The sequence below is a fragment of the Lynx canadensis genome, chromosome A1, assembly GCF_007474595.2.
Source record: "Lynx canadensis isolate LIC74 chromosome A1, mLynCan4.pri.v2, whole genome shotgun sequence".
Lineage (NCBI taxonomy): Eukaryota > Metazoa > Chordata > Mammalia > Carnivora > Felidae > Lynx > Lynx canadensis.
Genome location: NC_044303.2, coordinates 190,941,159 through 190,955,562, shown reverse-complemented (window position 1 = coordinate 190,955,562; position 14,404 = coordinate 190,941,159). Strand labels below are relative to the sequence as shown.

The following is a 14,404-nucleotide window of genomic DNA, read 5'->3' as shown; positions in this document are numbered from 1 at the left end:
GTCGGGGGCCAGTGTCAGCCTGCAAGAAAGAAGGACAGGGTGGGTGAGAGGTTGTCACTCTCCAGAAATTAGGATCCAGCCGCCCCGAAGCAACAGGTATCTTTCCTGTATGTTGTGGAGGTTCAGATGAGCCCTGCAGTGTCTGGACACTGCTTGGGAAGGATTTTCTGTGTCACTGATGAAGAGAGTCCCTCCTCCTTGAGTCACCTCCTCCCAGGGCCCCGGAGCAACTGGAGAATGCAGACAACAGACCTGCTTCTCGTGATTTTATCCTCCTGAGCAAAGTATGAAACCTAGGGATGCCCGCAGGCAGAGCCCCATCTCCAGCCTGGCTCAGAAATGGCAGCTTTCACAAAGATTCGTAGACAATTCATAGTATAATGTCTCCCACACCCCCACCCCCGTTCTCCCCAGTTTTGGTCACAAGTGACATGCTCTGTAGAGCAGCTAGGGTCGTGAGCAAGGCAGGTGTCCTGTCCGTGCCCTCCCAGGCTGCCGTAACACAGACCACACTGACACCAGGTCAGGCTGGAAAAGTCCAGGGTGCCATGGTGTTCCCCCTTCGAGTCCTTTGTGTATTCCCCGTACCCATCATCCCTTCCCCTGTAATCCTGTTAGGTCAAACAGACTTCTGTGTTCCATGCAGTGCTTTGCTTTAGAAACTTGGAGGTTTTCTATAAATAACATAATCCACTCAAAACCACTCAGTGCACCCTGCCTGGGGTTCTTCTCCATGACCGCTGTGCAGCTTCACAGCAGGTCACGGCACGGCGCGAGGATGCTCGCTTCACCCTGCCTTGCCACCTCGGGCTGGTTGATAGGATGCCAGTTACCCTTAAACTTGCTGACTTTGACGTTCAGTGTAATCTTGCCTCTTAATTTGAGGTACCTTTATCACAAGGGTGTACATGGCCCCAGACGAAATGACCCCAGAACACACTCTCCTTTGATGTTAGAGTCCCCTGTGATATTCAGAGCTCCTTCACCTCAGGGGGCAGTGAAATTCTGGGTTAGGTAGGAGCAAGAGCCCGTGAGGCCCGGCTTCAGCTGGTTACACTTGAGCATCTTTCTCTGCAACACCGTGTACAGGGCGGCACAGTTCCTGAGGAAGATGGCAGACCCCCAGTCCATCCAGGAGTCGCAGAACCTTTCCATGTTCCTGGCCAACCACAACAGGATCACCCAGGTGGTAGCAAATTCCTTGTTCATCTTGGCCTGGTGTCCCAGGACACAGGCAGGGGCCTGAAGTGTGGGTGGACCATGAGCAGGGGAACTCAGTCCAGATCTAACATCCCCACTTCCTATTCATGAATTAGCAGACTTAAGTCTTGTCTCCCAGCCACAGATGACCCTTTTACCCTCTGCATATTTTGTTCTCTGAAAGCCTTCTCGCCTGTGTTCTGCCCCCACGTGAGTGAAGATTGAGAGCATGGGTTCTAGAGTTTGTCAGCCTTGTTTTCTAATCCTGGACCCTCCACCGACCCATTGTAAGACCTTGAGCAAGGTCTAAGCTTCAGTTTCCTCATCTGTAAGACGGGGCTGTTCTTTGAGAATATGAGACTCCATCTCCTAGGACTGTTGTGAGCCATAAATGAGACCCTGTATTAAATGCCCTTAGTAGACAGAGTGTGACAAATGGTAAGAGCATGAGCTGCTGCAGCTCTGCTTACTGCCACCAATTTGCCAGGCACTCCCCTCGGCTGCAACTCTCGAGCTCTGCCCGACTTAATGTAACCCGTCTTGCTCACCTGTCAGGTCAGCCTAAACGGGCACCAGCAAGAGTGTGAGCAGGACCCTGGCTGAGAGGGGCTGTCCATCTTGGAAGCGTTTTCAGGCTCACATCTGTCTCAGGGATGCTACTGGCTTCACTGGGCCCTTCCTGCTCCCGGTTGACTGCAGAAGGCTGTCAGGGTTGAGGCTCCCTGTTTCTTTCCCGAGACTCAACCCCACGTCTCAGCCCCAGGTTGTCTGGGAGGGGCACCAGCAGTGCTGTCCACGGCATCCCCACAGGGGGGGCCAGGTTGCGTCTTTGGAGAGAAAGAGCCTGAGACAAAGACCTCAGACTCTTCTCTTGTGGGAAATGCTTCTGTACTGCTGTGTCCTGCCGGGAGGGGCACACCTGCTGGTCCCCCTCTCCTCCCCTGGGCTGGGTCTTTCTGTCATCGTCTGAGATGTCGTGACTAAGTCCACACCCTCAAAACTAAGCCTGGATCACCGCAGGCCTGTTGCTGGAAAGCTGAACTGCTTTTCAGCTTAGCTCAAGAAAGTACTTTCTAACTGTCACAACTGCCTGGAAATACAATGGAGGACCCAGGGCAGGGGCAAGTTCCTTGCCGTGGGAGATTCACATGGGAGCTCTGACCTGTCACGGGGCGGGGCGCATGATGGGGGGCATAAGGGGGGATTTGCAGAAGATGCAGGCTCCCTCCACCTGGGATGGTCAGGGGGGGGCGGTGTGGGTGGGAGGAAGCAGGAGAGGGGCTAACCAGAGAGGGGCCCTGCTGTTCAGTGTCTCCATCAGCAACTGGAAGTGATCCCAGGCTACGAGGAGCTGCTGGCAGACATTGTCAACATCTGCGTGGATTACTACGAGAACAAGATGTATCTGACCCCCAGTGAGAAGCACATGCTCCTCAAGGTACAGCTGCGGTCACCCCACCCCCACCCCCAGGGCCGGGGCTTGCCCCTTCACTTCCTTCTTACTTAAAATCATTTTTTAAAAAACATTTATTCTTTTTTCTTAATTAAATGCTGATACAGATCTTACTGCACATAATTTTTCATAACCTGCCTTATTTCCTTTAATATGTCACATACATCTTTCCAGATGTGGTTATGGATATTTCTGCAGTGTAATTTTTAATGGCTGTTGCGTGTCCCATGGTAGGTGGACATTGTTATTAAACAAATCCCCTGTCGTTAGATATTTGTTTGCTAAACGGCACGGAACACTCTTACAGCACAGCTTTTGTGTACGTACTCTTGCCAAGTCAGACGTCCTGGAGGAGAAATTGCCTACTCAAAAGGAGAGCAAAATCTTCAAGCTTTTGCTGTATTTCGCCACAATGATCACATTTGTTCCGTCAGTTTGCAAGTTTCGTTTTTAATTTATCAAGTACTATCTACTGTAGAAAATCTGGAATGTATAGAAAAGCACAAAAAATGTTAATCTCTCACAGTCTTTCCATCCAGAGGTACTACTTTTAGCGTTTTGATGTATTTCCTTCTAATTTTTTCTATGCTCGACATGTTTTCAACATCTGCAATATGCATAAGTTATGTGCGCGTATGATTTGCGTCCCATTTCATTAAATGTATCTGGAATATTGTGCAGCCGCTAAATAATGTGCTCTGGATGTGCTTGCATTTCTTTAGCCATCAGTCCACCTCTGGCTGCTAGGGTTGTTCCTGATCTCTCTCGGCAGAGATAGCACTGAGATGAGCCATTTTCCCCATGTTCTTATACACGCTGCACGGTCCTTTTGATTCTGTCTTCCCCAGAGTCTCCCCTTCATTGTTCTCCTGCTGGCTTTATTTTTCCTCCTCTCCTCCAGGCCACCCTCGCTATTCTAATGCCAGCCCTGTGGGGGTTCCCTTCTCTCCATCCCCACAGCACCTCAATGAGGTTTGCAGGACAGTATGGCTCAGTGACTTGTTCACTCCGGCTTCCTCTGCATAATCAGAGGTCCAGCAACTCACCCAGAGCCTAGTGGCCTCTCACCCCCATAGCTCTACCCCAAATAGCTGCTGCCACACCCTGGGGCACTAAATCCCAGTCTCCCCCTCCCCCGAAAAGCCCTCCTAGATGCTGCCATCAGATTCTCAAGCCCTTGTTTTCTCTCGTTGGCTTTTTTTTTCAATGTTTATTTTATTTATTTATTTTGGGGGAGAGAGAGGGAAAGAGAATCCCAAGCAGGCTCCATGCTGTCAGCACAGAGCCCGATGAGGGGCTCGAACTCATAGATCGTGAGATCCTGACCCGAGCTGAAAATTAGAGCCACTTAACCAACTGAGCCACCCAGACACCCCCATCACTGACTTTTAATCACTTTTAGTTCCTCCACACCTCTGCTTCCCAGCCTTCTTGCCCTCAGCTCTCTGCCTTTTTCCCAGCTCTGCGGTTTGTGGTAGTGAACTCAGATGCCACCAGGGGTGCCACTCCTCTGACAGGGAAAAGTCTGGCGCACACCCTGCAGAGCATGGGGACAGGATAGGACTAAGGGGGATGCGACCTTAATGGTCCTCCAGTCCAGTCCCTTACGTGTCAGATGTGACTTCCCCACGGAAGCTGCTTTCAGCCTCTTCGTTCAGGCCCCCTTCAGCCTCGCTGTGCATTTGACAAAAGGAGCAGAACATGTCAGCGTTCGAGAGCTATTAGATGGACAGGCATATCCAGAGTCAACCTGCTCATAGAGCACTGTCAGGCAGGGAAGTCGCCAGTGGCTCCCTGGCAATCTGTGCGTTGTTTTAGCTTCTTTGAGGAGAGAAGTGAATAGCTGAATGTTCATTCAACACTGAGGAGGTATTCACAAGTACCTGTGATGTGCCAGACCCCAGGGATGCAGGAACAGACTGGCTCAGCTCTTTCCTTCAGGAAGGATCTGAATGTGTAAATGTTGTCAGATCTGGGTTCAGACCCTGTCTCTGTGACTTACTAGCTATGTGACCTCAGCAAGCTGGCTAACCTCTCTGTGTCTCCAACGCCTCATCTGTAGAATAAGGTTGTTGTGTAAACTTGATTCATGATTGTTGTCAGAATTAAGGGGAATACCTGGTGAAGCCCTATGCACAGACTCTGGCCCACGGTAAGGACTCAACAAGTGGCCACCGTAATGAGATACTAAAGGGCAGTCTGAATTTCTTCGTAGAAATAAAATCTGGGGTTGAAATTAGATTTATGTCTCCTTTCTTTATGTGAAGACACGTGGGTTTTGAGATAGAACGTGTCACTACATAATGTACATATGTGCACGCCTCCTTTTTTTTTTTTTTTTTTAACTTTTCCAATGGTTGTGATGGGCTTCTGTGCTCTGCCCCTTCTCACTCTAGGTAATGGGTTTTGGTCTCTACCTGATGGATGGAAATGTCAGTAACATTTACAAACTGGATGCCAAGAAGAGAATCAACCTCAGCAAAATTGATAAGTTCTTTAAGGTCAGAACCTAAGGCTGGGGCTGGACTGAAGGGTGGTCTTTCTGGGGAAAAGAATGAAATCGGCCAGCAAGCAGTGGGGCTTGTTGATTGAGACACAAGCTCTACAGACTCCAAGAGGAGGAGGAGGATAGAGTGATCAGGCCTCCAGCTGCCCCGCAGAAGGCACTCACTATGGAAGCCTGGCCGGTTAAAGTCAGACATGCGTCCAGTCTCAGGATTTGGCTGGGGTTCGCCTGGGGGGCCTTACGGTTCTTTCTGCATGTGGCTTTTTCTCTTTCCTGAAATCCCTTGCTATCTCAACAAAGAGGTGTATCCCAGAAGATAGTGCCCGCTTTCATTTTCTGTATATATTAGAGCTCAACAGAGGCAGGAGGATTAAAGACTGGATTTTAAATTGATCCACATTTGCAAAATCACAGCCTCTTCTGGCCCCGGGGGGCTCCCTCAGCTTGCCCCTGCCTCTGGGCATAGTGCCTCATCATCGGCCATTATACACTCAGACCTTTGCAATGCCTCCAGGGTTTGATCTTCTGGCCCCAATTTTTTTTTTAAATAAAACCTTGGGGTTAAATTAAGCCTTTGGGGTTTTCATGAAGGGATTTCCTGCTTTGGGATTGAATTCCACAGTGTTGGTTCATTCTAGCATTGGGCACTTCAGGCGTGCAGTGGAGCCTCAGGGGTCAGATATGGAAAATCCTGGTTTACATTAAAAGCAGAACCCCTCAAAAGTGTGGCATGGGAGACACTAGCCTGGATCCCACTGACTCTTCTAAGTTAAGGGGGAAGTAAACCACCAATAGGCATCCTGTGGCTTTGCTTCTTTTCAAGGCTGGAACTTTCACTTTGCTCTGGAGCTGCACCAGACGAAGACAGGGCTCATCACGGAGACCATGCAGAACCCACCTCTGCCCTGAGTCAGCGTGAATGAGATAGGGGTGGGGTTGAGGCATACAGCTTTGCCATAGTCAGGCCTGGGTTTTAGTCTGGCCCTGCCACCTGATAGCTGGATGCTTCTGAGAAAGTCACTAAGCCTTTCTGAAATGGAGTTCATCAGCCTGGAAAATATGAATGCCAAGGGTATCTACTTTCTAGGGTTCCCCTTGGGATTTGGTGGGAATTACATAGGTGAGTCACAGCCCTGGATTACAATCTTGGCTCCTTGACTTCAAGTTGGTTTGACTTTGTGTGAAAATCACTTCAGCTGTCTAAACCTCAGTTTTGTTGTCTGTGACCTGGGAATGATAATAGTACTGACCTCACAAAGTATTTGTGTGGATTGAGATACTGTTTTGTTGTTGTTGTTGTTGTTTTGTTTAATTGACTAGGTTTTAGAGCAATTTGGGCTCACAGCAAGATTGAGCAGAAAGTGCAGAGCTTTCCTGTTTACCCCCTGACCCCCGCCATGTACAGCCTCCCCCAGTATCACAATCCCCACCAAAGATACATACTCTGACAGTCAGTGAACATACCCTGACACATCATTATCACCAAAGTCCTTAGTTTACATTAGGAATCACTCATGGGGTTGTACATTCTGTGTGTTTTGACAAATGCAGCATGACACGTATCTACCACTGTCCTAAAGATCTTCTGGTCTTGAAGTGCTTGACTGCATAGAAGCTAACAGTAAATACCAGCCTCCTCTCCATTTGTCTTGGTCTTCAGTTAGGACTTGTCTGCCCTTTAGTGTTCGGTGTTATGGTTTCAGTTGCTTCACATTGTAGAGTTTCTCAGGAAGGCCACACCTAGCCAGCGGCATCCAGGTATCCACTCCTGGCCCAGAGTTTACAGCAGCAAGAATCCACTAACCACTAACCCAGAGAAATTAGAGCAGAACGAATCCTGCCCTGGGAGGCAGGCCTTCTGGTCCTCATCCTTCGTCCATTCTTCTTGCTGTGTGACCTTGGACAAATCACTTTGCCTCTCTGGGCACACTTGCTGGAACACAGGTTGGTTGGAGGCAGGGGAGGACTTGAACGCTGTCTGGGACTCTTTCTGGTTCTGAGGTTACACAGTAGCATTATCAGAAGCAGAAACTAGGGGTCAGCCCAGAGGTGCACGGAAGCCTGCTTTCCCCTGTGGAGGGCGGCCGCCCGGGCTCTGCCCTCAGCATCTCACGCCTTGTGTTTGCTTCCTTTGCAGCAGCTGCAGGTGGTGCCCCTTTTCGGCGACATGCAGATAGAGCTGGCCAGATACATTAAGACCAGTGCTCACTATGAAGAGAACAAGTCCAAGTGAGTGCCTGCCATAATGTCTCTTGGCTCCCGCGAGGACGCCCAGCCCGGGCAGGGGGCCGAGGGGCCACTTCAGCCCCTCCCCCCTCCCCAGAGCCCTGGGCAGGTGGATTCCATCGGAACACTGGCACCCGGCTGGCCGAAAGGGAACAGCGGAGGGTGCTCTGAGCCCTTTTGTATCTGACCTTTGCTGCCAGGGTTCAAAAGTGCTCAGAGCACAGCCATGCCCCTTCTCTGTCCCAGCCGTGACCCGTGCCTCTCAGAGTGGGAAAGCAGGAGCCTTCCTTCCCTAGAGAAGGGGGTACTGGCTGGCCCTCAGTGGTCGGGTGGAGCAGGATGGTGGTCTTTTTCATCACCTTGGTTCTCTCCTCAGATTTGAGTCCATGCAGTAAGTATGTCATTGAGTATATGGTTTGGATAGTTCCCCCTACGAAATGAGTTGACAGCTTCACCATAGATTGTTTTATAAACCACCATTCTAGGTGACCTGTGCTGGGATCTGGGGTGTCAATGACTCCTGGAAGGTGAGGGACATCCAGCTACAGCCTTGGCCACTCTGGGGCTGTTAGGAAGGTTTCTTCTGTCTGCCTCTTTCCCAAAGCTGAATGAATATGACCATTCATACAGAGAGGAGCCGACTGTCCTTTAGTCAAAAGTAAGGGCTTGTGTCTGAAAAATATATAAATGGAATATCCCTGAACCCCACCAGCCTTGAGCCACTGTGAAGGAGTCTCATCAAGGAAGCCGGTTAGTCTCTTCATAACCTGCTGGCTGCTAGTATGTGAGGAGGTTTTCTAGGAAAATCATGGAATTGAGAAGGCTGCACTCATTTCCTCATGTTTCCTACATGGATTCTCGACCACCTGAAGTTGGCTGGGAGTGGTGACGTGGCCACAGTGGGGTGTCGGAGGTTTGAGAGGTCGTGTCCCCATCCCTGTACAGATAACCCAAAATATGAGTCATGTCGAAGTGTAAATGTGGGGAAATCTGTCACCAGTCCAAGCATTCTTATCAGGGCCACTTCAGAGATCCTTTTGAGATATTACATTTTCCCCAAAATGTTTATCTGCTTCGTTTGGTGCCTGTGCTTGGTCTGTCTCCTGGGTCACCCAGCACCAGATGACAGAACAGGGTGGAGGGGGCTGTCTTTTTTCTCTTGGAGAAGGAGAGTGAAGACTTTCATTCATTGGTTTCCTCTCCATTTTAGGATGGTTTTCCCAATGGTATCTTTCCAAAGAGTTGAGGAGAAAGAAGAGAGGCAAGGAGAACAAGAAGAGGGGGGGAGAGAGAGAGAGAGAGGGGAGTGAGGGGGAGGGGCAGAGCATGCCAGCAATACCCCTCTCAGAGTGATCATGTTGTCCCTTTCGTGGAGTCCTTCCGTGTTGCCAGGTCACTGCCGAAAAAGAAGGCAGTCCCTTTAGGTTTCCCCAGGCCCACCCCCAGTGGCCCTTCCACACAGCTTCAACCCCAAGATGTCAGTGCTGACAGTCAGTAGGCAGGTTTGGGGACACCCCCCACCTTGCCTTTTCTTTGCTCGGTTTCCAGTTCTATGTAACCCTAGAGAGGCTCCTCACTCATGTAACTGGTAAGTACCGTGGACACCAGGTATCTGGAAAAGCCTGTGATTGGGTCTTAGAGGAGGAAGAAGACTATTCCACTCAGCCTGTGGCAGGCTCTCTTGCTGGTGGCTGGGAGGCCTCTTGGGTCCACTCAGGGAGGCCAGACACATTTGGCTGAACACCAGGTGTAACCAGTCAGTGGAAGGAGCCTGTCCCACTGAGGCACCTAAGGCCAGAACCTGCTCCAACCCTGTGATTTTCTGCCCAGGTGGACATGTACCCAGAGCAGCATCAGCCCCCAGTACAACATCTGCGAGCAGATGGTTCAGATCCGGGATGACCACATCCGCTTCATCTCCGAACTCGCTCGCTACAGCAACAGTGAGGTGAGCTCACTCTGGCTGCTGGGATGGAGGCCTGTGGGGGCTCAGGGTGTGAAGGAGTAAGGACCAGCCAGGAAGGGAGTGATCACAGGGATGATGGAGAGCAGGGGTGAGGGGATACATTTCGGAGGCAAAAGGGCACAGTGGCCAAGAACATGGAGTTTAGAGCCAGGTAGAACTGGACTTGATTCTGGTTCTGCTACTGACCTTAGCAAGTTATGCACAATCTCTATGCCTCAGTTTCCTCATCTGTAAAATGGGGGTTGTAGTATCTGGGAAGGTTCGTTGAGAGGATTAAACAGTATATTGCATGGAAAACACATCATGCCCAGCAGATAACAGTGGCCCAGTAATGGTTCATCTGCACATGATCCAAACCATCTCCCCCCTGGATGGCAAGAGAACACTCATGCTCAAAGCTCTATCTAAATATTTTTAAACTACACAATAATAAATTATCATTGTAACACCAGAAAATGCAATTAAGGACAGAAGAAGAGTATAAAAATCTCTTGTAATCCCACCAATTACATGTTCACTGGTGTTAAATTTTCTTTTCTTTTTTTTTTTTAAATATGGAAATACAGTCAATGCACATACCTCAGAAAAAATGCAGATATGCAAAAGAGGAAAAATCCATCACGTAAAATTCTACCAACCATAACCAAGTTTATATATTCTCCTGGACTCTTCCTATATATACCCTTATAATAGATTTATATGTTGGTTTGAGAAACACAGGTCTTCTGATTTGAACCTGAATGACTCTGCACTATCCCACATTTGCTCACTGGTTCCATCATGTGGTTGGCGGCCAAAGTGCACATGCTTTCCAAACCCAAACCCTGAAAATGTCTTTGATCAGAGGACAACATATTTGAAATGAGGGCAGCCAGGCAAGTGCACACAATGTGATCATTAGACAGCTGGCCCATATTCTTCTGAGGGCTCTGGGAAGACATGGACCAAGGTCAAGCCCAAATCTTTGGCTTTCTTAACCATATGTGCCAATCATCTGAACTTAAGCTCTGGGAATAATTTCAGTCCTGGGGCCTCCATCATCCTTGTCGAGTTTTGGTGTGATCTAAGAGTGAATCTGGCTTCAAGTTGTTTTTTAAGCTATGTTTTATACATGTGTATATACCGACAATTGTCGTCATTCACAGTAGTTATATTCTGTAAAGTGGGCACAAACACTGGATCAGCAAAATACTGAATGAAGCATTGCTCCTAGACAAAGTACAGAGTTAAGTTCCTGTGAAACTCTGGTCACCTCATTTTCATAGACTGATCAACGTGTATAACCTTGTTTTCGATATGTGTCTATTTAAAGACACCTTATGTAATTAATATATATTGTTGATTCATTAACAATAACTCATATCCAACAGCACTATAACTCATGTCCCAACAAAACTTATCTAAAACATGTGTTTTTTCCATAAAGCACATCATAGCCTTCTTACAGTTAGAATCACTAGGCAGAACATTAGCATTAAATTTGGAGGCATTTTTAATAGTGAAATCATCAGCAGAAATGCAAAAATGTGGAAAACATGGCATTAAATAAACCATGAGAAGGACACTTGTATATGGTGTGATTACTGAAACAAGAAGGCAGAGAGTGGCCATTTTTGACCTCAGCTGGGAACATGACTTGCTGATTTTTCACCACTGGGCACATATCTGCAAGTGACCGTTAAAGGTACTGCAAGTATTGACTTGGAGATTACAAATAAATTTTAGTGAGTAGGCAAACACAAATACAGAATCCACAAATAATGAGGACTGACTATGTATATATGTATATGAACATAGATACCTGTATCCACGTATATCTATGCATATACATGGGCATACATCCATGTGTCATTATGGAATATGTCACACTCAAATAGATGTTTGTCTTCAGTGCTTTTCAATTGGCGAGTCATGTCTAATGAGTTGTGAAATTAATTTAGTGGTTTATGATTAGCATTTTTGTGTGAAATAGGATAGAAAGAGAAATTCTCATGTGTTCAGGTAAAGTTGCTTCATGCAAAGTTGTTGCTTCATATATATGGTTAAGATCTCCTTGCAGGTACGTGTCCCCGAGTTGCTATGTGGTGACTCTGGCATCACACAACCTGAGGTTAAAGCCTCAACCATTTACAAGCCACATGGCCTTCAACAAAGAACTTGTCTGAAAATGAAGGGGGTATAATAATAGCACCTCCCTTGTGTTATTCTTGGGTGAATCAGTGAAATCATGTATAAAAGTGCCAGCACATACATGGTGAGGGTGATGGCCCGTGTTCCCCAGGTGGTGACAGGCTCCGGGTTGGATAGCCAGAAGTCAGACGAGGAATACCGTGAGCTCTTCGACCTGGCCTTGCGGGGCCTGCAGCTTTTATCCAAGTGGAGCGCCCATGTCATGGAGGTGGTAGGTGTCCCTGAGGGCAGACGGCTTGCCCTCCCCTGTCCCCTGCAGACTGACCTCTGTTCACATGGATTCCTGGCTGCCTCTGCCTCTCCCTGAGCACTCTTTTTTTTTTTTAACAGCCTTACTGAAATGGAATTTGCATACAATACAGTTCACTCATTTAAAATGTAAAATTCATTGGTTTTTAGTATATTCACAGAACTGTGCAGCCACACTCGTTTTCAGAACATTTTTATCAGTTCCAAAAGAAACCCTGTGCAATCCCCTCCCCCATTCCTTATCCACACAGCCCCAAGCAATCTGTCTTCTGTCTCTGTAGATTTTGCTATTCTGGATGTTTCCCATAAGTAGAATCGTATACTTTGTGGTTATTTGTGTCTGGCTTCTCTTCACATCTTCAAGAACCACGACCCATGTTATAGCATGAGTCAGAACTTCATTCCTCTTATGACTGAATTACATTCCCCTTTGCATGCTCATACCACGTCTGACTTTTCCATTCACCTGCTGATGGACGTTTGGGTTTTTCCTCTCCCCACCAGTACTCTTGGAAGCTGGTTCACCCCACAGACAAGTTCTGCAACAAGGACTGCCCAGGCACAGCGGAGGAGTACGAGAGAGCCACGCGCTACAACTACACCAGTGAGGAGAAGTTTGCCTTTGTCGAGGTGGGTGCTGACTCCGCACGCATCCCACCCTCCCCCCCCCCCCCCCCCCCCCCCCCCCCGCAAGGCTGCTGCTTGGTGTCGACCCTGGTAGCCATGGCAGCCTCCTTGTGTGCATTTGCTTCCCTGACCCCCTCCTCCTGCCCGAATCCGTCTCTGGCATAAGCTACCATTCAAAAATGATTAGAAACTCATTCTCCGGGAACTTGGGTGGCTCAGTCGGTTGAGCATTTGACTCTTGATTTTGGTTCAGGTCATGATCTCAGGGTCATAAGATTGAGCCCCGCGTCAAGCTCTATGCTGAGGCTGGAGCCTGCTTGAGAGATTCTCTCTCTGTCTCTCCCTTTGCCCCTTTCCCCTGCTCATGCTCTCTCTCTCTCTCTCAAATAAAAAATAAAATAAAATAAAATAAAATAAAATAAAATAAAATAAAATAAAATAAAATAAATGAAAAAAGAAGGAACTTTTTCTGTTCCTAACGATCCAAAGGAAGGCATTCACTCCACTAGAAAAATGGGCTAAAGAAAGCTAACAGAAGAGACAGGGACAAGTGGCCAAAAGAGATAAGAAAAATGCCCAGACTGATGAGTGATCAAAGAACTATAGGTAGAAACTGAGATACGATGAAATGGCAGATGTTGGACCCCCAGGATTTAGTGTCTGATTTTATCTTTTCTTTCTTACTGTACATCATCTATTTTTGTTCTGCTTTGTGGGCTATTTCCTTAAGATCAGCTTTGTCCTGTGTATTTTTTATCATGCCTGTTACATTTTTAATGTCCGAAAGCTCCATCTTGTTCTCTGAATGTTCCTTTTATAAATGTCCCTGTTCTTGTGTCAGAGTATACAGTACCTTCATGAGGACAGTATAGCTCTTTTTATCATCTTTATTGAGGCATAATTTATATGCAGTAAACTGGATCTATTTAAAGTATATAACTCAAAGACTTTTGACAGTTGTATACACACCTCTGAACCACAAAGATAAGATACAGAACATTTCTGTCCTGGCTTCGACAGCACCCGTACTAGAATTAGAACAGTACAGAGAAGGTTAGCATGGCCCCTGCACAAGCACGACACACAAATTCTCCCCTTAAAGACTTGGTGCCATTTGCAGTCTATCCTCCCGCCATCCTTGTGCCCAGTCACTTTTTTTTTTTGTCACCACAGATTTGTATTTTCTATCATTTTTCATAGTTTGTAATTTTTTGTGTTTGGGTCTGTTACTCACCATCATAATTTTGAGTTCTATCCACATCGTGTTGTGTATCAGTAGTAGTTCCTTTTTATTGTTGAGTGTTATTCCATTGTGTGGATATACTATGATTTGTTTGCCCGTTCAACTGTTGATAAACGTTGGGCCATTTCCAGCCTTTTGGCCAATATGAAAAACGTTGCTTTAAAGATTTGAATATAGGGGCACCTGGGTAACTCAGTCGGTTGAGCGTCCGACTTCGACTCAGGTCATGATCTCGTGGTCCGTGAGTTCGAGCCCCACGTCGGGCTCTGTCCTGACAGCTCAGAGCCTGGAGGCTGCTTCAGATTCCGTGTCTCCCTCTCCCTCTCGGCCCCTCCCCTGCTCATGCTCTCTCAAAAATGAATAAACTTAAAAAAAAAAAAGATTTGAGTATAAGGTGTGTAGATATAGGTTTTTATTTCTCTCGGAATGGCCGTAATGTAGGTTTATGCTTAACGTTTTAAGCAATTGCCACACGGTTTTCCAAAGTGGAAGTGCCATTCCATATCGTCACCAACAGTACGTGAGAGTTCTGTTACTCCACACCCTCACAGTCCTTGATGTTGTCAATTTGATTTATTTTAGTCATTCTAATGGCTGGTTAGTGAAATCTCATTGAGGTTTTAGTTTGTATTTCCCTGAAGACTGATGATAACGAGCATCTTTTCACGTGTTTATTGGCCATTCTTATATCCTCCTTTATGAAATGTTGTCTTCTGAAATTTTTTGCCCATTTTTTAAACTGGG

At 47.3% G+C, this 14,404-nt stretch overlaps 1 protein-coding gene and 1 non-coding gene across 5 annotated transcripts in view; both read left to right on the top strand.

Annotated features, from left to right (window-relative positions):
- The window catches only part of CYFIP2 (cytoplasmic FMR1 interacting protein 2), a 127,652-nt gene that overhangs the window by 34,477 nt on the left and 78,771 nt on the right, over positions 1-14,404 (top strand). For all 4 annotated transcript variants that reach the window (XM_030328478.1, XM_030328480.1, XM_030328484.1 and 1 more), the window contains 7 exons: positions 1,090-1,186; positions 2,510-2,638; positions 5,050-5,154; positions 7,297-7,388; positions 9,216-9,333; positions 11,633-11,752; positions 12,295-12,420. In XM_030328478.1, coding sequence (XP_030184338.1) covers positions 1,090-1,186; positions 2,510-2,638; positions 5,050-5,154; positions 7,297-7,388; positions 9,216-9,333; positions 11,633-11,752; positions 12,295-12,420 — 787 coding nt within the window. The remainder of the gene's footprint in view (positions 1-1,089; positions 1,187-2,509; positions 2,639-5,049; positions 5,155-7,296; positions 7,389-9,215; positions 9,334-11,632; positions 11,753-12,294; positions 12,421-14,404) is intronic.
- LOC115526670 lies at positions 13,422-13,523 on the top strand. Its single transcript, XR_003972716.1, has one exon. It is a non-coding gene; the product is annotated as a U6 spliceosomal RNA (small nuclear RNA).